Source organism: Python bivittatus, unplaced genomic scaffold, assembly GCF_059951505.1.
Source record: "Python bivittatus isolate LINGU-HERP-01145 unplaced genomic scaffold, Pbiv_v1 ctg000210_np1212, whole genome shotgun sequence".
Lineage (NCBI taxonomy): Eukaryota > Metazoa > Chordata > Lepidosauria > Squamata > Pythonidae > Python > Python bivittatus.
Window position 1 is genome coordinate 8,533,790 of NW_028277053.1, and position 22,749 is coordinate 8,556,538.

General features: G+C 37.4%; 1 protein-coding gene across 5 annotated transcripts in view; it reads right to left on the bottom strand.

Moving 5' to 3' along the window:
- NSD2 (nuclear receptor binding SET domain protein 2) overlaps positions 1-22,749 on the bottom strand; it is an 84,288-nt gene that overhangs the window by 27,994 nt on the left and 33,545 nt on the right. For all 5 annotated transcript variants that reach the window (XM_088139428.1, XM_088139429.1, XM_088139426.1 and 2 more), the window contains 5 exons: positions 22,454-22,598; positions 21,466-21,543; positions 20,076-20,194; positions 15,832-15,910; positions 14,922-15,037 (listed from right to left, as the gene is read on the bottom strand). In XM_088139428.1, the coding sequence (XP_087995554.1) occupies positions 14,922-15,037; positions 15,832-15,910; positions 20,076-20,194; positions 21,466-21,543; positions 22,454-22,598 (537 nt within the window). The remainder of the gene's footprint in view (positions 1-14,921; positions 15,038-15,831; positions 15,911-20,075; positions 20,195-21,465; positions 21,544-22,453; positions 22,599-22,749) is intronic.

The following is a 22,749-nucleotide window of genomic DNA, read 5'->3' on the forward strand; positions in this document are numbered from 1 at the left end:
TTAAAGCGTGGTACAGATTTAAAGGATAGGTCTTCTTGGGAGTAAGGACTTGTTTAGGAATAGAGCTCCCAATTTCAACCATAGCAATTCTTTGGATTCTGAGCCCCATTTAACATTGGATGGAAAGCTGAATTATATTAAAGTATATTAACTATATTAAGCATATTAAAGCTTCAAAAATGTTATTATGGAAAGCATTAAACTAAGTGGAAGACCAATAAAACCAAATCAAGTTTTTATTTGAATTGCTTAGATTTTAATAACTTATTATGGTTAATTGTGCCTAAATTTAAGAGGTATGTATGATTGCAGTTTCCTAATGCAAAAGCTGTAAGATTTAGTATTTGGGGAAAGGCTGCAGCTAGGTTTATGACATGCCTTCTTCTTAACAAATACTTATCCCCAACACAATCCCAAAAGTTCATAGATCAGTATACAGAAATGCATAGCTGTTCAAGGAGCATAGAGACAAAAAGTCATTTCAACTGTTTCAATGTCCATTTTGAGCAACAGAAAAATAAAAAACTTTGCTGAGCAACCATTTCCAGGGACTCATCAGCAACTTCCTTACAGTTTCCAGTAGGGGGGGGTCTTGGAGCAGGACAGAGACTGTATTCAGTCCAACAGCTGGTAATTGTCCATTTCCTCTAGGAAGCCCTTGCCCCAAATCTACCAAGGTAGGTTCCCCAAACAGACTCCAAGGTTTTAATTATGTTTTGATTATATTCTTCCTTTTCTCCTAGGAAGTCAAGTGAGTATACTTATCACTTTCTCTGATTCTTTACAACAGTGTTCTAGGTAGGTTAGGCTGTAAGACAGTGAGCTGCCCGAAGTCCCCTATGGCTAAGGATGGCCTTGAACCTGGTCCTTGTCCAACAACCTTAACCATCACACCATACTCATCATGTTACTGAGTGCGTTCTCACACCGTCCATGTGAAACCCAGAAAGCAGCGTTATGCCATCTATGACCTTGTCCTACGTATTCATGCAAAAATAAGGGAACCCTGAAATCCCCACCCCACCCCAAAAAATTAGGCAGAATTTTTTTCCCCCAATACCACTTTGTCAATGAGATCTAAGATGACTATCACATCTTACATTTGGGGGGAGAAACGCTTACTCTTCCTTGGATCAACACAGTAGTGGAATTTATCAGCCCTCTGGGTATCCCAAGTGAGCCACCCTCTGTCCAGGAAGTGGCTGTACTGATGCAAAAGAATGGCAGCAATAAAACCTGTGCTATTTGATGTCTGCCATGAAGAATGGGTCTGGGCTGCAGGCTACAGTATTTTACTGTGATAGAAACAACGTTTTTTTTTAGTGGGTAAGGCCTCAGTTCTGATTTAGCCCTAGCTGAACTGATGGTCACAAGAATAATGGTCTTCAGATAGCAGAGTCTCAAGGAAAACTGACTGCATCCTCAAGTAGAGTTCTAGAAAGGAGTCTCAGGTTTATGACTCTACCTGGGGAATTTATGTCAGAATGGCTGAACAATTTTTACTCATATAGGTGTGGCTCTAAGGTACCTTATTGGGAACCTAGGGGGCTTAAGAGCACTAAGGTTTGCCTCTGGAAGGTTTAAGGCTTAAGGTTAGAGAAGAAGCCATTCTCTAGAAATGCCACCGTACTGGAAGCATTGGTGAACAAGGAAGCCTTCTTAGCGAAGACACCAGATGAACCCTCAAGATCAGCTAAGAGTATCAAATACCTTGCATACTCCAATATGATTAGTTTTCCCACTCAGTTTTCAGGGAGTTAACATTAAAAGCCTGGATTCTTGTAAGGTTTGAATCCTGAGTCTGAAGCCTCTTGTGTGGGAAGTGGCAATAAGTAAGCCCTAAGGACCCTGGTATTATGCCTATCCCTTCTGCTCTCCAATCTTTGATCTTTTAGAGAACACTTGGGATCTCAGAGATAGGAAGCCATAGAGAAGTCATTTGAGCAAATCTGTGGTCATTGTGTCCTTGGATTTTTGCTTTCATCCTAGCTATCTTGATGCAAATCAGAGGTGAAGAGGATAGAGATCAAGGAGTTGGTCCTAACGTTTTACGTTATGTCCTTAACACTGCTACTGATAAAACAATTCATCTGGGTTTAGGTCTTAGCACAAATGTTTAGCATTCTTTTGAAATGTTCAGCTCCAAATAACTGATGCAGCCAAACGCTTACCTCCTTCAACAAGGGTCTTGGTCTTGTGCTTTTTTGGTTTATGTATATATTTTTCCCAGTTCTACTCTGACACACATCTGGGTTCACAGTAGACTGATGCTCACATGGGATACCCCTATGGACTGTAAACCATGTGTGCATGCATGTACTCATGTGTACATATACATGCACCAAAAGGCTTTTTCCCTGAGAAAGATGTCCCAAAACTGGGATTATTTCCACTTGTAACTGGTGGTCCTAAATACTGCCCTCTGAAACATTTGGAGCAAGCAGATGGCCCTGAAGTTGATTTTCCCTTTATCTTTCCCAGATACTTCCTTTTCTCCCTGTCTTCTGAATAATAAAGGTGGATAGGAACCTGTCTTCTGAATTATCAAGATGGAAAGAAACCTGTGGATGGGAAGAGAGACTGAATCCTCTCTCCAACCCTTATGCACCTTTTGGCAGGTGACTGCATGGTGCAGAAAAATATCCTACTTCTCTTTCTGAATCTGGATTTGGTCCAGCATGCTATTGCTTCATGTGATCATCTTATCAAGGATGTGGACTGCAAGAAGTTTGTGCGTTTTTGTGTCACCTTACTGAAATTGGAGCCCCCTTGTCCCTTTGAAATGGGCCTACTGGCCTTCTGTCCATCATTTCTGAGCCTGTCTAAGCAGCTCACAGGAGTTGAGGGGACTTCATTTTTGTTGTCCTCTGAGGCCCATTTCTCACTCTCAGAAAGTTTTCTGAAACCTGAGTGCCAACTCCACACCCTTCAGGTCCTACTGAGATGAGTGTAGGTGATGGTTAGAAGCTGGAGATAACGAACGGTGAGGATCGCTGCTCCCATTCCCAGCAGTAGCCACTTATGTGTTAGATGAAAGTTCAGAAAAAGCAATGGATGTTCACCCAGGTGGCTTTGCTTAATTCTTTTTTTAGGGAGCTAATATGCAGGAACTCTGAAACAATTTATTTCTCAATATAATATAGTAAGACTGGAACATAAAGAATGAAATAACTGCCTGTATTTCTGGAAGATAACAGCTTCAAAGCAATTATCCTCCATCACCTTGTTGAATGATCAATCTAATTTCTTTCAGTGAAAAAAATAAAATAAAATACCACCTCATTTTTCTGCCTAATTGCAAATGCATTTCTATTATAGTAAAGTTGATTAATGAAGTTACAACACAGAGGATATCTGAATATTCACCATTTTCTTCTGAGACCATTTATATTTGTGCTCTAAATTTCCCTTCCTGGTTTGCCTTAAGTCAAAGACCTTAACTTGCAAACACACATGACTAGTTTAAGAATATTTTCCTATCTTGAGAGATATTTAAACTAGCCTTTGTACTGTTACAATTGACATCAAAAGCTGTTTTAGAAAGACAAGAATTCTGCTCATTTTTATTTGGAATGTAACGACAGACTAAGGTCCCAAATTTACCTTTGCAGTCTTTCTTTTCTTTTTGATACACAAAAATTCTATTACTTTTTTCCCCTACTTTTAGAAAACTATTTGGAAAACAACTCCTTGTTCTTAGCCCTGCCATCAGATCCATATGTATTTATTCATTCTTCAGGAACCTTAATATTACAGGTTGTATATACAAGTAGTCCTCACTGAACGACCACAATTGGGAGTGGCAACACTAAGTGACACAGTTGTTAAGTGAGACCTCACTTGACCGTGATGGACTTATGACCTCACTTCCACCACAGTCATTAAGCGAATCACCTGCAGTTGTTAAGCAAGACATCCCATGAGACTGCAACTTGGAATTTCGCTGCCAGCTTCTCCATTGACTCTGCTTGTTGGAAGCCAGCTGTGAAGTACGCAAATGATTATCACGTGACCGTGGGACACTGCATCAGTCGTAAATGCCCATCGGCTGCAGAGTGCCTAAACCTTGATAATGCGACTGCGGGGATGCAGCAATGGTCATAAGCATGAGGACTGGTCATAAAGTTACTTTTTCAGTGCTATCGTAACTTTGAATGGTCACTAAACAGGGTAGTTGTTAAGCTAGGACTACCTGTAAGTGTATATTTTTTTCAGAATTGATTTGAAATATTTAATTATACATTTTTTGTAAAGGTATACTATTCATACAAGGATTGTGGAGGCTATATGTACATTGTTCCACCACTTCTCTGGGCAGTTCCAGCATTTCCCAATCAAGCCACCTGAAAATGTGGATCACTTCGTTTGCTGCTATACCAAGCCATTAATATTAAATGTTGAGCATGCTCAAAGTCCCAACACCACCCAGTACAAAGCCCATTACTTATTCACCAGTGCTAAGCCCAAGTTGTTAGATGAAATATACTGATAAATATCTTATGCAGGCTAGATATCATTTACTGCTAGACTCAAAGGAGTTGGTGCAAAAATAATTTAATGCATCCCCAACATAATATCTGTGTTTTCTGAATACTTCATTTGGTGTGACAAGCACACCACAATGGCAGACATAGTGTAAGTGGCAAATATGTTACTTGTGGTAGTCAGAGTGCCAAAAATTGCTCTCAAAATTCCAATGATGCTACCTACCGAAACAACTGGGGGCGGTGGGAGAGACCTACCATGAACCTTTACTGAATGCACAACACTAGTGACTAAATGTAAATCTAAATATACATTTTTAAGGGACATCATTTAAGCCCAAACTGATTTACTGGGATGAAAACCAATACAATTTTTAGCCCCAATTTTTTTACCTATGGAAGCTGAGAATTGAAGCACCAGTTTGGAGAAGCCTCTCCTATAATAATAGTGTAGTTTCCATGACTGATTGCAACATAGCTATTTAGTACAGTAAGGCATTAGCAGAGCTACTAGGAAACTTCAGCATTTGATCAAAATATGTGACTTTTTTAAGGACAACTTTAAAATACAGAACATACAGCTTTTAAGAAGCAGCACATAACAATTCAACTCCTATTTCCTTGCTCCAAAACATCTTGCAGTGCCATTTCCCACTCCTTAAAAAATCAAATTTATGTTTGTCAGTGTGAGAAACTTCCTGAGATGTGGGGCAGAGAAACAGTTGACTTCTTCATCTCACCCTTCTCCAGCACCCTAAGTCCATCCTAAAGTAGTCTTATTCTTTAAAAAGAACAACACTATATGTTCTTGCAAGAAATACATATATCTGTGGCTCTAAACACTTATTTGTCTCTTAAATGATCTAAAAATATTACAAATAGATTAGAAAACATTAACATTAGGGTCTGTGAATTAAAGAGATCAGTAGAAAGGGAGGAATTGTTGCAACTAAACAAGTTTAAAAATGTAGATAAGAATAAAACTGATAGCTAAATGAGCTAGCAGTTTCTTTGTTTCACAGGGTATGAAACATAACACAGAGAAGAATACTGAGGTGTAAAAGTCTGAATTGCAATACGGTTAATCACATTTGATATAAATTCTACTTTGCTGTAGAAGGATGCTGTGTACAGACTAGAAAAGTGGGACATAAATGTTCACATATGATTTGTGGCTGGAAAATGCTACGAATTTCTGAACATGGGTGAATCTAAATTTTAATTCTTTATTTATACTTCAGAAATTTAAGAAAAGAACTTGATATACAAGTCTGGATTAAACAAAAGTCCTATCACGATCAACACTGAAAAGTCAATATACCTCCCAAGAGAGTAAGTAGAGCATTTTACAGATGCTTACAGTAAAGATTTGAGAACCCTTCAACAAGGCCATAAAATAAATTCTACCTGTTTGATGAACCTAAAAAATGAGTAGGGCAATTTTATTTATTTATTTGATCTGTTTGGAATGTTCTAATTTATCAAGTGTAACAAAACACCACCAACATCAGCATGCAGGTGGATACAGCCTGAGAGTCAAAGCCACCTTTTAGAACAGCATACCAAATTAAACAGTAACAGGCATGCCCTACACCAGTGTTGTCCAAACTTGGCCACTTTAAGATGAGTGGACTTCATCTTGGCTGGGGAATTCTGGGTGGGGAATTCTGGGAGTTGAAGTCCACTCATCTTAAAGTGGCCAAATTTGGACAACACTGCCCTACACCTTCTCCCAGCTAAAGGCTACTAACTACTACTAATTAAACTAACTACTCCCAGCTAAAGGCTACTAACTAACTACTAACAACTTTCAAGAAGTCTGCCATCTGAAGGACTTAGCAAATGTAGGGCACATTTGCACCACCGATCTGCTCCCGACTACACTAAGCTGCAAATATTCTTAGTGATCTTCAATTGCTATTTAGCTTTGGGCTGAAGCGTTATGAAAATCTATAACAGTTAACTATGGTCAGAATGATTCAGGGAGAGAACTCGCTGTTGTAAACTAGATTTCACATCAGGGTTATTCTGAAGAGAAGTGATCACCTTGCCGGTTCACCTGAAAATCAACCCCAACATATACCATGGACTGGTGTCTGGAAGCTAAATCATGCTTAGTGGCAGCCATGTCACATGAATAGAGGAACAAGGGATTATTAACATACTTTATATAGGTATAAGCCACTTTTGTACTCAGAACTTCAAGTGGGAAAATGTGATTTTAAGGCGAATGCAGCAGACAGGAGCAAGTTATTCAAAGGAAAAATACATCATGCAGCCTTTTCTGGCTATTCAAGTAACTGATCATTTAGATACAGAATCTGCTCAGCTCCCAGCAGAGACTATTGTAATTCAATGCTTCAATTACAAGCATTGAAATAATAGGCTAATTTTCCCTTCTAATGCTTTGTACCATACTGTACAAAGGGTAAGCAATTCCCTCAGTGTTATTGCCCTTTCTTTTGATTCCCTGTATCCATGTAATTCCTTGATCTTCCCATTCCTTTTCTGCACATCATGTTAAATCTATCTGATGACCAAGCTCCTATTTTATGTGGCCTAGTACATCCTTCTGTACATCTTCTAAATTATTGATTTCAAACAGAATCAGGCTAGTGAATCCTCTAACCCAACCCTATTATTCACTATTTTGTCATATTCTGCACTCCATTTTTGAACCTTTATTACAACTACCATCACCTCAGTATAACCAGTCACTGCAGGCAGTCCTTGTTTAGTGACCGTTCAGAGTTATGAGAGTGATGATGACCTTCGCAGGTCTGTAAAGCAAAGGAAAACTGAAGTAAGATCATAAACATGATTTAACTTAGCAACCACTTCGCTTAACGACTAAGTTGCCACTCCCAATTGTGGTCACTAAATGAGGACTACTTGTAGTTCAATAATATGCCATTTTCTCTAATCCAAATAAGGGACACATAGGAGACTTAAATGGGTCATACTAACCCCTATGCTTCCTAGATGTCAAAAGGAAACTGCGAATGCAGCAGGTAAGTTGTAAGGACAATGTACAAGTTTGTACCACCATACTAAGCTGGATGTTTTACCAAAAAAAGTGAACATACGTGATTAGGGGCCACTTTAAATCATAGTACATGTTATACTATGGAGGGCGTGCGACCATACAAAGAAATGGAGTGGCAGTTACATTAATTTAAGGAGCATGAAGAATGCCATGCGTCTTAAAGCAAAGCCACTTTGCATAAAATAGAATGTAACAGCTTAAGAAATAAGTCTGGCCACAATTCTCAGGACAGTTCAGGCGCTACATACAGATCACCATACTGAGACTTGGAAAATTAAGGGAGCCTCTTCAGGAGTTCCAGGAAGCAATGACGGACTGAAGATGGCTCCACAAAGAGTGGAGCCAATGGCTGTGGCGGAAAGAAAAGCAGTGAATGGATTGGCTCCTCAGAACTCATCTCTGGATCAAGGAGAGGACTAGGATCACCCATAAGTTTGCTCCATACAGAGATTCCCTATGAAGAGATTGTAAAATAGTGATCTCCAGTGGGTTTTAGAGCTCTGGGAGCCGGGGGGGGGGGGCGGAATCATCTTGCCTAAGCCACGGTTCAGTGCCTTCAAAAGGACATTGAGTTCGCTTACTTCCTCTCTTAATCACCTTAGGAAATTGCCTGTTATTCATTTTTTGGATGTTAATAACCTTCAGAAGGGCAAGTTTCATTACACTGGGATAGTTTCCTTCTATCCTTGATGAAAGAAGTTTCATGTAAGTTTAAGGATTAAAAAGAAAAATCCTTACTTTTAAAAAACAGCAAAAGGAGGACTAGAATGCGGATATTGGAAAGTCAAGGGGCCAGATGGACTTGAAAGAATATTTCCTGTGGGTTGTTTAAAATTTTATTAAAAATTTGAAATTAAGTGTAAGAAATTCTCCTGTGGGAAAGTTTTGTTGATTGGAAAATAAACATAAGAGGAGACTTTGAAGGTTGACTAGAGGGAACCAGAGAGAACTAAAGATTACAATTAAAGGAGAAGAGACCCATTAATACAATGGAGCAATACTATTTGACTATAGAAGAAATCAAGGATATTTGGGAACAATGTACCCAGAAATTACTCTTACAATTGTCTGCCACTATAAAAATTGATTTAACAGAGGCTACAGAAGAACAACAGATTTTACTGGATAAAATAGAGACTGAGGCTGGTCTGAACGTGGATCTGAAAATGGATTTAAAAACGCTAGACTACAAGAGTATCTGGGGAAAAAGAATAGTCTGTGGAAAAAGATGCCACATTGGATTTAGAAATGAAACCGGCTGGTACCTTTATACTTAAAGGAGACATACAAATAATAAATCAGAAGAGTGACTTGGAAAGCTTTCTTATCTTGGATTTACAAGAGATGTGTTAAACTAGTAAAGAAGTTCCTGAGAGGAGACAAAGGGAAAATGATAAGAAATCAACTTGTGGGATATTATTTGAAGGGATTAAAGATCAAGCTTTTTAAATGTAAATGGAAGGAATATAAAGTAGATTTATCTGACCACAGTTAAAATATATATGTTGTGGTTTCTGATCGCTATTAATGGAACTTTTTTTTTTGACCAGGACTGAATGACAAGGCTTTAAAGATTTTTTTATAGATCAACAGATAAGATATGGGGAGTTTCTTTTTATTTTTTAGAGAAAGTGATAAGTTGGAATACAAAATGGATTTATTTGATTAAGGTGAAAATATATGTTATTATTTCTGATCACTCTTAATGGACTTTTGCTAATTAGGACTGAATGATGAGTTTTTACAATTAGTTTATTGAAAATATATACATGCTGTGGTTTCTGGTAGCTATTAATAGAATTTTTTTTTTTAAACCAGGACTGAATTACGAGCTTTAAAGATTTGTTTATAGACAACAGATAAGATATGGGGAGAGATTTATTTTGCTTTATTTTTCAGAGAAAGTGACAAGTTGGAATACAAAATAGATTTGATTAAGGTGAGCATATATACATTATTATTTCTGGTATCTCTTAATGGACTTTGCTGATTAGGACTGAATGAGTTTTTACAATTTTTTTTTACAATTTATTGATAAGAGATGAGATATGGGAAGAAGAGATTTTTTACTGAAATATTAGAGAAGGTGTTAAGTTACTGAAGTTGTTTGTACTTATCTGGAGGGAGGGGGGAGTCATATATATATATATATATATATATATATATATATATTCATTCATTCATTCATTTTTTTTTTTTATTACCTTTCATTTTCTCTGCACCTTTTACTTTTTTTTACTTTTTACATTCTTCTTAGTTTATCTTTTATCTTTGCATTTGAAAACTTTAATAAAAATTATTATTTTAAAAAAGGAAAATTAAAGGAGCCTCTTCTAAGAAAATGGTGAACATGGAGGCATGATATGGAATGTAAGAAGCTGGGGAGCCTAACTGTGCATCAAAATACAAATCTGCCTACAAAATATGACCAGCATCCTACAAAAAAGGAACTTTGGACAACCCTTTTGTAAGAGATGTATTAAAGTCTCTTTAAAGCCACACCTGCCTATTCCTTCTTCTATTGAAAACTTGTCCTGCAATCAAGCACCAATTCTCAGATCATTGAATTCAAAAACTAATGGCTCCATCTGCTTATTTTCAGGGTTTTTAAGTGCATAAAAGTAGAAAAAACGCTTCACAGGAGAGCCTGTGATTATGTCTCCTGTTCAAGACATTTTCTCTCCACCTATCTTGAGGAAATGGTGTGTGGGAATTTATTATTTATTTGTTGGAATGATCCAAAAATGAGTTCCCTAACTGCTGAACAAAGCATTTATGATGATCACCTAGGATTACTCCCCATGTTAAACAGGGCCTAGAATTCCACTAGCACAGGAAATTCTGAAATGATCACGGAAACGAAATTCTAGATATTTTGACAGTTGCCCAAATAGAAGACTTAAGGAATCATTATTTTCTACAGCTTTGCAGAAAGCACAAGGGCTGCCTGAGAGACCAACTGAGCCGTTTGGCAGAAAGCAACTGAAATTTGGCTCACTTATAAAAGGATGGTTAGCCTGAAGCAACACTGATCGCTACTTCCATTTGCCAGCTAATTTAAAGGCTGCAATAAGTAGTGCCACAGCGCCAGTAGGAAGTAAAACAAGAAATAATGGGACAGGCTTGCAGCTAATAACATAACATCTTTGCTGTGAGGGGTATTGTTGGCACCTGCTGAATCATGAATGACCGTGCCGAATAACACAGCCAAACCCTGAGAAGGTTAAGTGCAACAACTCATTACGGAATTCCAGTTTATAATTTTAAAAAGTTAAAATAGTCTGTCTTGCTCCGCAAAATTAAGTTTTGTGTTTATAGTCTCAGTATGTTCCAGGTACAGATGTTCCCATTCTTTCAGAGCATGAAAACCACACGGTTAAAAACTGTTTCTATAGCTAGATCTGGGGGAATGGCTTTATTAGTAAACAACTAGCATTTGGAAAGTTTCTGTTCCTAAAAGCAGGGTTTGTTGTCTATAATCATCTTGTTACAGAGCCACAGATATAGTCTTGCAACCAAAATGCCAAGAATCTGGCTTCACTTCCAAATGCATGCCCCTGCATTATGCGTCGTTCTGGGGGTTGTCTTAATCTTTTCACCTGAACAATGTTGGTCCTTGTCAATGCAGCTGAAGACAGTCTAAAGAAAAGCCAAGCAAATGCTCCATATCCTGAGACTTCAAATCCCCTGTTAATAAAGTATCGCCCTGACCCTACAGACCGCTTGTCAGATTCCACATGAAGCTACTGGAGCTGAATCATTTAGTGTGCAGAAATCCTGCATGGTATCACCAGAAAGAAACAATCAAAAACTCTATGTGGCTTGGAATTTCACTGTCTTTCCTCACAAAGGAGTTCATCAAAAAGGCCAGAAAAGAGGACTGCCAAAAAAAAAAAAAAAAAGCTAGTGGCCTTGGGAATGTGAATCCTCCTTTGCCCCACCTCATGGCTTCCAGCACCTGTATCCAAAAGAAGAAGAAAAAAAAACTGGGGGAAAAAAGGCCTGTCTAGAGAAATTGCTCTCTTGCCCCGTCATTTCAATAAAGCTCATCGGACTCCAGAATGGATCCAAGAATGCTCTGGCATCAGGAACGTTCTAGAAATACTCTGGAATTAGTTCAAGTTTAGAAGCATTGATGAGCTTGTTTTTGTTTTATGTCTAGAAGCCTGGATTTTCAAGGTTTCTAGAACTTGATTCTTTATTCTCTGCTGTGGATTAATTATTTCTAGAATGAGATATAGAATAACTGTAGGAACAACCATCCCCATCCAGGTTTTACTGTGCCCCCATGTCAACAAGGCACATAAACTAGAGCCTGGAATTTCACTAGCAGGTTCTTTTCCTGTGTCAGCCCTATAAGGTAGACCAGACTAAGAAAACAGTCCCATGTAGTTCAGGACTACATTTTATTGTAACAGCTATAGTAAAAGAACCTTGCAGGTCTGAATGTGCTTTCCCCTCCCTCAATTTATCTTTGTATGAACTGGGAGTGGGCTTGTCCGAGATGTTTTCTCACATTGGGTTCTCATCTCACTGCCTTGAGTTCAAGCCCCTCTTTTCTGACCACTACCTTGGTAGCAACTCTTCCTCCTGTCCTTCACGGCCATTCCCTCTGCCCTCTACAGCCTAGACCTTCCCTGGAATGTTTCATCTTTCACATTAATATGAAGCCAGGGGAAGCTTTATGATATAAATGAGAATTTGGTAAATAGAAGATAACCTAAAATGTTGGCTTGGATCCTAAATTTGCAAAGGAAGCTTTCCTGCTCCTTTCTTCCAACTGTTGCCCTCAAGATCTATCCTTTGTTTTCACAATTGCCCTCATCTTTCACTGAGAATTTTGGGAGAATGCAGGTTATTTCAAAAATGCAGAAGGTGTGAAGCATTTATCATAGTATATTTTTCTTAGATTCAAGCCAAATACAATCTGTACTTTACACTGTTATAAGATTAACTGAGCATTTCTTTGTGGCTGAAATAAATTACAGCCTTAGAGTAGTCTGTGTTTTTAACTTTTTAAAAATAGTATTAAAGTATTGAAGTTATCCACATTTCCACTTCTGTGTGTTACACTAAAGATCTTTTGTATTTATTTATATGTATTTCATTTACTCAGATTTATATGCTGCTCCAGTTAGGAAACTCTGAACTGTTTAAGATTTAAAGCACAAAGAGCAAATAGCAAAGAACAGCAAACAGCCCCCCAAACATATTTTTCTAAACAATAAAATTTCATCTTGGGGGCTGTCCAACATTCTAGTTTTTCCTCAAATGACCCCCTAGAAAAGACAAGTCTTCAAGGCTCTTCAGGAAGTCAACATGGAAGTGGTAGCTCCTATATTGGGGTGGGGGCTGCTATTCCAAAGAAGAGGACCATCACAAGTTTCTGAAGGTGGCATTCTGTTGGGAGAGGCACCCTTAATGTGGCACTCTTACAGATGGGCAGATTCTACTCCAAGCCAGTGACCTTTTGAGATACCCAAGCCCAGACTTTAAAGATAACAACCAGAACCCTAGCTGCAGCTGGGACCCACATGGAAGCCAATACAGCTAAGTAGAGATGTCACATAGGTCTGCCTCAGTGCGCCCCAACTACCGGGTCATCATATGCTGAGCCAGCAACTTCTGAATGGTCTTCAATGGCAGTCCCATGTAGTTGCAATAATTAAAACAGATTCCCAACTGGTTCATAAAATATTCATCTAAACCCAAGAAAACAACTGCTCGTATATTGGATTGCATTTTACAGGAAATTTTGTAATAATGTGTAAAAAAAAGATGTGATCAGATGTGAAGTAATTTGCTTCCCTTCAGAAAAGTTGTAGAATGTCCATCTTGCACTGGAGCAATATCTATCAAATTTTGATTTTCAATTTTTAAACCGAATTTATTCTGACTGCAACACAAATTGCATCTTTGTGTAAATTCAAAATCCTACATTTTGTTCTGGCTCTTAAAGGATACTTTTTTAAAAAAAACCCTAAGCTTTGCAATTCATCATTTTACCATAATTGTTGTAAAAGAAAGAGGCAGACCAAGAAAGACACAACAGATAACAAGTGCAAAATGTTCCAAGACTGGGGGAAAATACATTATCTTCTGAATTTCTGTCTTGAGCTTAGGAGAACACAGGGTATTTTGCTCTACTCTGGCTTGAGTTCCCCCAACCCACTATTGAGATTTTCGAATTTTGAGAATCGTTCCTGGCATAAAAGAGCAGGCAGAGGTTCCATCCCCGTGGCCATTATCTGGAGCTGTGTTGTAGGAAGAAAAGATGGGGATGAGGGGAGCCAGTAAAGTACATGCTCAGAGATTGGGAGGCACATTCTGGGAAGGAGGAAAAGATGGCTGCCTGCTTGCGAACTACACCTATTGCTGTTTTAAATTCTTTGTTGTGGGGAACATTAACATTTGGAGGCTGCACTGTAACGTAGCGGTTGTGCTTTCTTTTTCAGGTGGCTTGTCATATACAAATGCCTCCATGGTGTGTTGCAAATGCGTTGCCCCTGAGCTTTGAGGTAGCTGAATAAAAAAGACATGCACCATGTCAGCATGTGCAATAGGACTGTGTGATGCTCTGAAGTCAAAGTTCACATAGCTCCTTACGGTAACTCCTTAGATCAGAGGGAGACATTTGGTTAACAAGTGACTGGCAGGTGCTACAGGCATGCCCACACGTGCTCAAAAAGCACATTTTCTCCTTCCAGTCCGAAATTCTGCACAGGCTTAATGCATTTTAGGAAAAAGCCTCAGTAACCGGGAAAATGTATTTTTCCTCTCATTATATTGCCTGTGGCTAATTCTGATGGCTGCTTGTGCCCATATAGCCTGTTTAACTTCTGTATGTTTTGCGTATCTGATAGAAGCACTTCTTCCTAAGCATTTTAAGAGATGCTTTTGTTGAGATATTTGGGATTAATATTTGGGGAGTTGAGTTAGTTGCAGCCAGCATCGCAAAACTGTCAAGGGCTTTTGGAACTGTAATCAAGGATGGTTGGAGGGCATCAGGCTCCCTGGCATACTCCATATTTAAGGTACTTAAACAGAAGTAGCAACAAGCCACTTCTGTTCAAACATCCAACTTCAATTTCTCATAATGCTATTTTGAAACCAAAATTCAGGAAAGCTGAAGGGAATGAAAAAAAAAAAGCTCATCAAACCTCAGTGAAGAACACAGCTGACTTCTCACCATCTTTTCCTCTTTCCCCTACAGGGATAAGTTTACCATGCTGCATTTAAAGAAAAGGCAGAGAAAGGTGAACTAAAGAGAAAGGTGTTTATAAAACATATTTATCCTGTTTCAACCGTTATTTCTTTCCATTGCTTAAAGAAATCAAATTTAAGTTGTTTGCATCTTTTTATCTGTCTTCCATTGTTCATTTATATTTTACCTCATTCTCAGTTAAGGAAGCTGAAGGAGATGAACTTTTGCTATAAGGAAGATGGGAAGATTCTGCTCCTGAAGCCCGATTTCGCTTCTTCAGTGGCTTACATGCATCTGACAGACCTGTCGTTGTGGTAAAATAATTTTGGTTTACAAAGTGAACTTGGAATCCCAATGTCTTTCCTTGATGTCAGAAGTAAACATCCCCTCACTGTTGTACCAAGAACTTACAATGGTCTTTTAGACCCCCATAGTACAGAATTACAAAGCAAGTATAGATACAGAATTGTAATAATTAAGAAATAATGTATATAAACACATTTGCAATCTAGCATTACATTGGTATTCCCATCTTTTTCTAAGGAAGTTGGAGTGGCGTGTATTGATTTGATCAGCAATTTGTTATTGATGTTTCTGTATAGATTTGCTAATAATTTTTACAAGGTCAAAGCTTATATTTTTAAATACTCATGGGAACTAATGTTTCTTTTGTTAAACCACACTACATTTAATTCCTCTATTAGGCTTAAACACACGCTCACTTAGAAATAAGACCAATTATACTCAATGGGCCTATCTGTCTGTCTATCTACAGAAGAGAATTTCATTTACCAATTCTAAGAACACAATAAGAGTTTCCTGTCCCCTCCCCACTGGTACTCTAAATGTGGTTCTTGAGGGTCAGAAACCCACCCAGCATAACATCTGAGCTGGTGTGGGAGGCTATGGTGAGGAGAAGAAAGAGGCAGTAATTTAGGTCCCCTGTCTTAAACAAGTAGAAAGTGTGTCCTGATTCTGAAGCTTACAGAGGCATCTGAATGGCTTATTTCCCCAAATTTCACTAGCCACCTTAAATAGCTGAACACAGAATCTTTTTAATTTAAAAAGATGTATCAAGCTTATTCTAACTACATTACCTGACTGGTTCTTTTGTGAAGAGGTTTCTGTGACTTTAGCAGAGTTTGTTTTTGCTGTTTTGTCATTGCTCCTCTCCCTCTGTTATAAAAAAGGAAAAAAAAAAGAAAGAAAAGGAAATGGAAAAAAAGAAAATGAAATAAAAAAATAAAAGCCTTCCTAATTTAGATAAACATGGAAAATATCTCAGGACTTGTCTTTGTTATCTTTGTTTACTTTGGGGTATAAAACTATAGCAGATACAACAGAGCTATGTCTGAAAAAGTGAAGGTGGGTGGGAGAGGAATCCCACAGCAGAAAATAATAATCTCATTGATATGGACTCTGTAAGTAAAAATACTATCCACTAAAACAGTAATTTAAATTTGAAATAATGTGTCTAAAGTTAGGATCTTTAAGAATTCTGTGATATGACTAATTAGAACTTCCACTTAAAATTCTCACTGGCATACCAAATGTATTTCTAAACATGATGTTTAGTTAGTTGATCCAGTATAAGTTTGGAAAAACAGGTCACTAAGCAAACAGTAGTTTTACTTGAAGGTTAAAAACAAATTTAATAGCAGCACTTCCATTTAAGAAAGGACTTATGATTTGTAAGCACAGGGGTAGTGTTGCTATCAAAGCTTCCTATAAGGATGACTGAAAGTTATGTGAAAAGGTTTTTTTACCCAATCACTTTATACATGCAGGTAGCTTACCTGTAAAAGTAGTTCATCAAGTCGTCATCTGTACAGAACAACCTAAATCTATGATTTTTAGCAGGAAGGAGCCCCAGTAGCTAACCCAGCATTCATGTCTAAGGGCGTCCTGCCAAATTATCTAATTTCTGTTGCTTCCTTAAAGGGTATAAAGAAATAGGTCTCCAGGAGAATGTTGGGTAGTTGGGGTGACTACTCAAAATTACAGATAAAACAGCCTATCCTAATTCACGGTTTCCGAGCATAGTAATCAGCAAGCTTTATTCAGCAGTAGCAGAGCAGGCAGAGTGCGGAAGTACAGAAAAAAACATTGCCACTTCAAAAGTACCATCACTTCTCCTCCTAAAACCCATCTGAGAGTGCTGGACCAGGTTCAATGGTTGGGACCTCATGGCTAGCTTACAGACATCTGGCAGTGAGATTCCACTGAAAAGACCTGAGTTTCAAGGAGAAGGGTTGATAAGCCTATCTGTACGGCAGTAAAATAATCCCTGCCATGTACAAGCAACAGCCTAAGGGGATGTCAGACCACAAATCTTTGAATATTGCAAAACAGGGTGTTTTGGAACAAGTAAAAAGTAAACATGGTACCTCCAGTTACAGTGAGGAAAAAGTGAAGATTGTTAGGACAATATCATGAAGAATACAAAAGACAGAGATCACCTTAGGTAGAAAAGAAACATCTGGATGAAAGTTCACTTCATCCTGTGGAAAATTGGGAAAGATTCATATTTTTTTCAATGTATCACATCAGACTTGATAGGTGGTGTATCTTCTCACTTACTCCTTAAGGAAGGTGAAAGGAAAAGGTGTACTGCTCCTTATAAGAATAGAATGGCTGATCCTTCAAAAACAATTTGGTGGAAATTATCAACCAAATTTAATTGCATGTCTTGTTGGGATGATACACCCAGTACAGTAATAAGTGGCAATATTTACTGAGTGTCTTTGAAATGAGTTAGGCAATAGCCAAAGGTTACTTGTTTGGAATTAACGCTGACCTTAAAACTGCTAAGGCTGGTCAATAGCAGCATTTTTTAATTTTTCATCCTGGCACTGACAGACTCTTTCAATCAATATTGCCAGTAAATATAATTAAATATTACTTTGCTTTTCTGAATTTGGGGATAAGGATTATTCTTCTCATTTAAAAAATTAACATATAGGCCTAAAAATTGACAACTAAAAGGGTGAGGACATTTTTCCTATGCCCTACAGCATTCAGTTTGAAGCTGTAAATCAACAGGCTCAGAATGGAATTTGTAAGATTCCTTTACAAGGATACAGTTTACTGCTGTGGTCTCGATGCATCCTGTAGATACAGTCCTGATGTTTGCATGCTGATAAGACCTTGCCAAGATTTTTTGGCAATGTCATAGCAGGTGGCAGGGTCTAGCCAAACCTGACTGATCCGAGAGAAGCTAAGTAGGGTCAGATCTGGTTAACATTTAGATGGGAGATCCCTGGGAAACCCCAGGGCAGTAGGCTAGACTGGAAACTCAAAAAAAGATACAGGAAGGCAGTATCAAGACAAACAGCTTCTATACTACTGCCAAGAAAAATAACATTATCTGTTTAATTACCAGGGCTAAGATTCACGTAGCATGGTCTTTATCCTATTAGAAAGCGGCATCAAGTAAGGCAAGGAATATGGGAATTAAGCCTGGAACAGAAGAACCTGCATTAACCGAGTCAAATATTGGCTCAGTTGTAGATAAAGAAAACATTTTGTTTCCAACCCCAAAGTTTCTGTCATTAAAAGTATTTGTTTGGAATAACAATGGCTATTTTCAGAAGGGAAACACTTCATGTAATCCACTATGATCACGCTCAGTGATGCTGTCGATGATGCCAGAACAGAAAGAATAGAGTTCAGTTCATAATTATATATAACGGTAAATAGATCAATAGGTTTAATAAATAAATAAACCTCTGATTTTGAGGAATGTGATGAATCTTTTTGTTAAGATGAGGCCAAGCAGGATATACAAAATACACTTACGTTTTTGGTACAGAGGGAGGGAAAGAAAATACTGGAGGGACACCTAATTGGATCTGACACCCCCTTCACTTAAATATTAAGAGCTTCACCAGGAACCACAGGAGGAACCCAGTTTTTTCTACTGGTCTCAACATGGGCTACAGCTACAGTGTATCTGCCTTGATTATCCCAACCATAATAGTAGTTGTCAAAGAGCCAACTCACAGGAGGCCAAGATGGATGGGAACCCATTCTCCAAATCCCTATTTGAATTATTCATAGAAATAACATCTTGACTAAGCCCTAGCTATAGTGAATTACTGTATGACTAAACAATTCTTGTGCAAATACTACAAATAGATTTGTAGACCTATTTGAAATTAAAAGGCAGTCAAAGAAATCATTTTGCAAATTTTGGACCCACTTAAGAATAGCAAGAGCATGTATTTAAACTAAAAAAAGGACAAATCTCTTACTCATGAACAATAGCTTTGAGAAATCTAGTCAGAGAGATCAGAGCTAAAGGCTGAGGCCATAAAGATGTTGCTCAATTGCAACTCAAAACAGCCACAATGCCTCTGAGAACTCAGCAGCAACTGCAAGACCAGTGTTAAGAAATCACGTTTAACATGTGCTGGCATTTCTGAGCAATCCAAGGGATGAAAAAGGCAAAGTCCAGGAACATACTGAGAAGTGTACCCATGTTCAAGCTAACAAAAATCTCCCTCCCTTTTGTCTGAACACATGGGGGTTTGAGTTTTCCACAGATTAAGATGAATATATGAATGGAAGCTACAGTCTACTCAGGAATTCATTAAAACTGATAACCAAATAGTAATGCCAGTACAGCATGCTAAGACATAACTACTTTATACTAGCTGAAGTAAAGAATCAGCTTTTTAAGACCTAATGTTCATGTTTCTTTTAATTATAGTTGCCATAACCTGCTTGTGTATTTTTATGGTAAAATAAAAAAAGAAAAACATTCTTTATTTTACCATAAAATAATGTTGCATGTAAGCTCACTAACTTATTACAAAATAGGTGTTAAAATGAGGGTATCTATACAGCATACTCTACTGGCTCTTTCACGTTTCTGGAAACACACATGAATTGTTGCTTCCACCCGTTAATCAATTTTGCCCTTAAACGTGTGGAATGTTGAATGCAAATATACAACTAGTTCACAGCTGAAAAAAAATATATAATGACTGGCATCTCAAAAGCACAGGTGAAAGGGCACTTTATACTCTTTTTCAGATGAAAGACATCTGATTCCTAGATGGAGATGATTATCTTTCTTAGCTTTTCACCAGCACCTCTCCTATCATTATGGAAAAAAGATTCAGAAAACAGACTCACAGATGTAAGATATGAAATAGTAGAAGATGCTTTCATGGGCATCGTACATTTCAGTGTTTTAAGATGCACTCTAGTCAACCACTCATAATTAATTCATCTGCTCCAGTGAAGCAGAATATTATAGACATTTTGATAAAACAAAGCCAAATAATCATGTTTGTTGCCACTACAACACACCCAAATAAGTCAACAACATAGTTACCTTCTGATAATTCTTTTTATCCATTCTGAGCCTTTTTCTAGATGCTTCCTGAACTTCAAAATCTTCTGTGGGTTTCTTTGTCCTCTTTACAGGTTTCCTTTTATTTCCATGTAAGTTACCTTGGAGTGGGGATGGGGAAACTTACATGAAAAAAGTCTAAAGCTCATTTAGAAATTATCTTGAACCAATGTAGTTACATTACTGTACTAATACAGTTTGATAATGTTGATTACCCCTAAACATCTTGCAATTCACAACTTCTCTTATTAAAATAGCTTTACAGTACAAACCTATCATAGCTCATCTTATATACAAAAAAACTACTATCTATCTGTACATTAACATTAGTTTCCAGTTTCAGTTTACTAAAGGATCTACAATCAGATCCAGAAGTTTTGCTTTGAAGTAACTTCTTTTAAGAAGAACCCTTATGTTATGTAAAACAATTATCCTATTCTCCGAGATCACTACATGATAGACCATTACCCTCATGGTTTGGAAAACATATAGCAATACATGTACCATGTGAATTTCTTTCATACAAAGACCAGGAGAAAACATTTTAGACAAAGACTAAAAAATGAGTTTTAAGTATCTTGCATATTTATATCTGAAACCAGCAGGTCTGGGTGGAACCCATTTGAAATAATAAAGTTCCATGTTACAAGTTCTAAGACACAAGATCACCAACCAATTTAAACAACCTATTTCATTAATTCTCCTTTGGTATATATATATTCTACTCCCACCCTACCCCAAAGCTAACTTCTTAACAGTCTGAATCTACTCAACTATAACAAAACTTTCTATTTACTGTTTATTATTCCTCAACTATACTTTTTAGCCTGGAACCAAATTGCCACACTTAATATGGAGCCACAGAACATCATTCAAGTGCTTTGAAAATCAAGATTCTTCTTTTGGTAATTAAATGTTCAAGCCTCAAGATAGATCTTGTTATCCTATAACATGTTTCTTTTAAGAACTTGTGGATAACTCTTAGTTTCCACATGCCAATGATGAAGTTTAAATTTACTGGGAATAGCTATTACATATGCTAAGTTTTGATATTGACATGAACTATATGGGCATGCAATAATGGTCTTTCACAGATTCCTAAATGTGCCCAAGTCTGAAAGTCATCTTATATAGATGGTATCCAAACTGAGGAAGCAATATTCATTTTAATTGGATTGTAAGAAGAAACTACCATAAAGCTGAACAGAATTTTGTACTACAGCACTCAAGTATTTAATTCAAGATCCATAAAAATGCTAAAACTGAAGGAGCACAACATCTGAGAAAAAGTATTATTGAGCAGTTACATGAAAGGCACACTTAAGGGTTACTTAGTTTAAAATCAATATTACACAGCACAAATTTAAATTACTTCTGGATCTTGATCTTCTTTTACGTGATCCTTGATACACTTTACGTTTGGCCTTGCTCATACTCTTCTGTGATGAACCTTGAGAGATACAGAATGTTGTGTAGTGTTGTTTGTTTTTAAAATTGACACCCAAATATTTTATACATTGAGACAAAGCATTTAACTTTCCCACAAATTGTCCCACAAGATGTCGTTTCACACACAGATAACAAGACTATAATTTTAATACATTTTGTCCAAAATTGAGAAACCTTTCCAACACACTCTCATTCTTCTCATTGTCCAAAGCAGCAACCTGATATCTTAAAATTTCTTAATAATCCAACAGTTACACAGACTATAATATTACTGAGAAATAAAAATATGGCTTTATCTTTTTTGGGGGGGCGCCTTTAGGCTTATTAACTATTCCAAAACTAAAACTATCAGTATATTAAGCTAAATGCTTTATAAAAGATGGAGATCTGGCCAAATTCCTGCAGATTCTAATAATATTCTCCACCATTAGCCTGTCTTGGAAACGTAAGTGTTGGATGTTTTCGCATATCAACAATCTTAATTATTGTAAACAAAGGGACATAGATTACAACCTCCACTTCAATTTTAAGAACAAGAATTACACTTAAAGCGAATGTTTAATTTCAATTCTAGACTCATTTCTTTCAATTTCCATAATTCCCACTTTGTTGACAGCGATACCCACGGCAGCTGCTTAGAGACAGGAAGGGAATGAGAAACCAGCATTATCTACAATAGATTTACACAGAGCAACTTTGCAGAACAATGACCAAGAAATGCAGACATTATTGACTTTTGTTTAAAAAAAAAAAAAAGACTGCATTCACTGCTATCAGCACAACATCCCAAAATTAGAAACAGAGGACAGTAAAGGCTGCTCCTCCCTACAAGTTTTGAACTGTGTGCTTAATTAAACATGACTACAAATATTAAACTTAGTTAGAGTATACTAGCACAGTTTTACGTTTACCAGTGTCTTCTTCACATTTGGGAGAGGTCACTATGGCAAATTTTGTGTTATAGCGTGCTTTCTGTTTTTCACTAAGCATGTTCCACTGTGACTCCAGCAGTTCTTCAATTTCATCACTTGAGGCATCTGGATGTTCAGCAATCACCTGAACAAACAAACATTAAGGCATCTACTTAGCTAAGACAAATGGTCTATTTTTAAAGTTTTTTCCAAGTTTTTTTTAAAAATATTTTATCCTCCTATAGGACCAAGATCTTCTGCACACCTTATGGACTGCATTTCTGTTTTCCTTAATA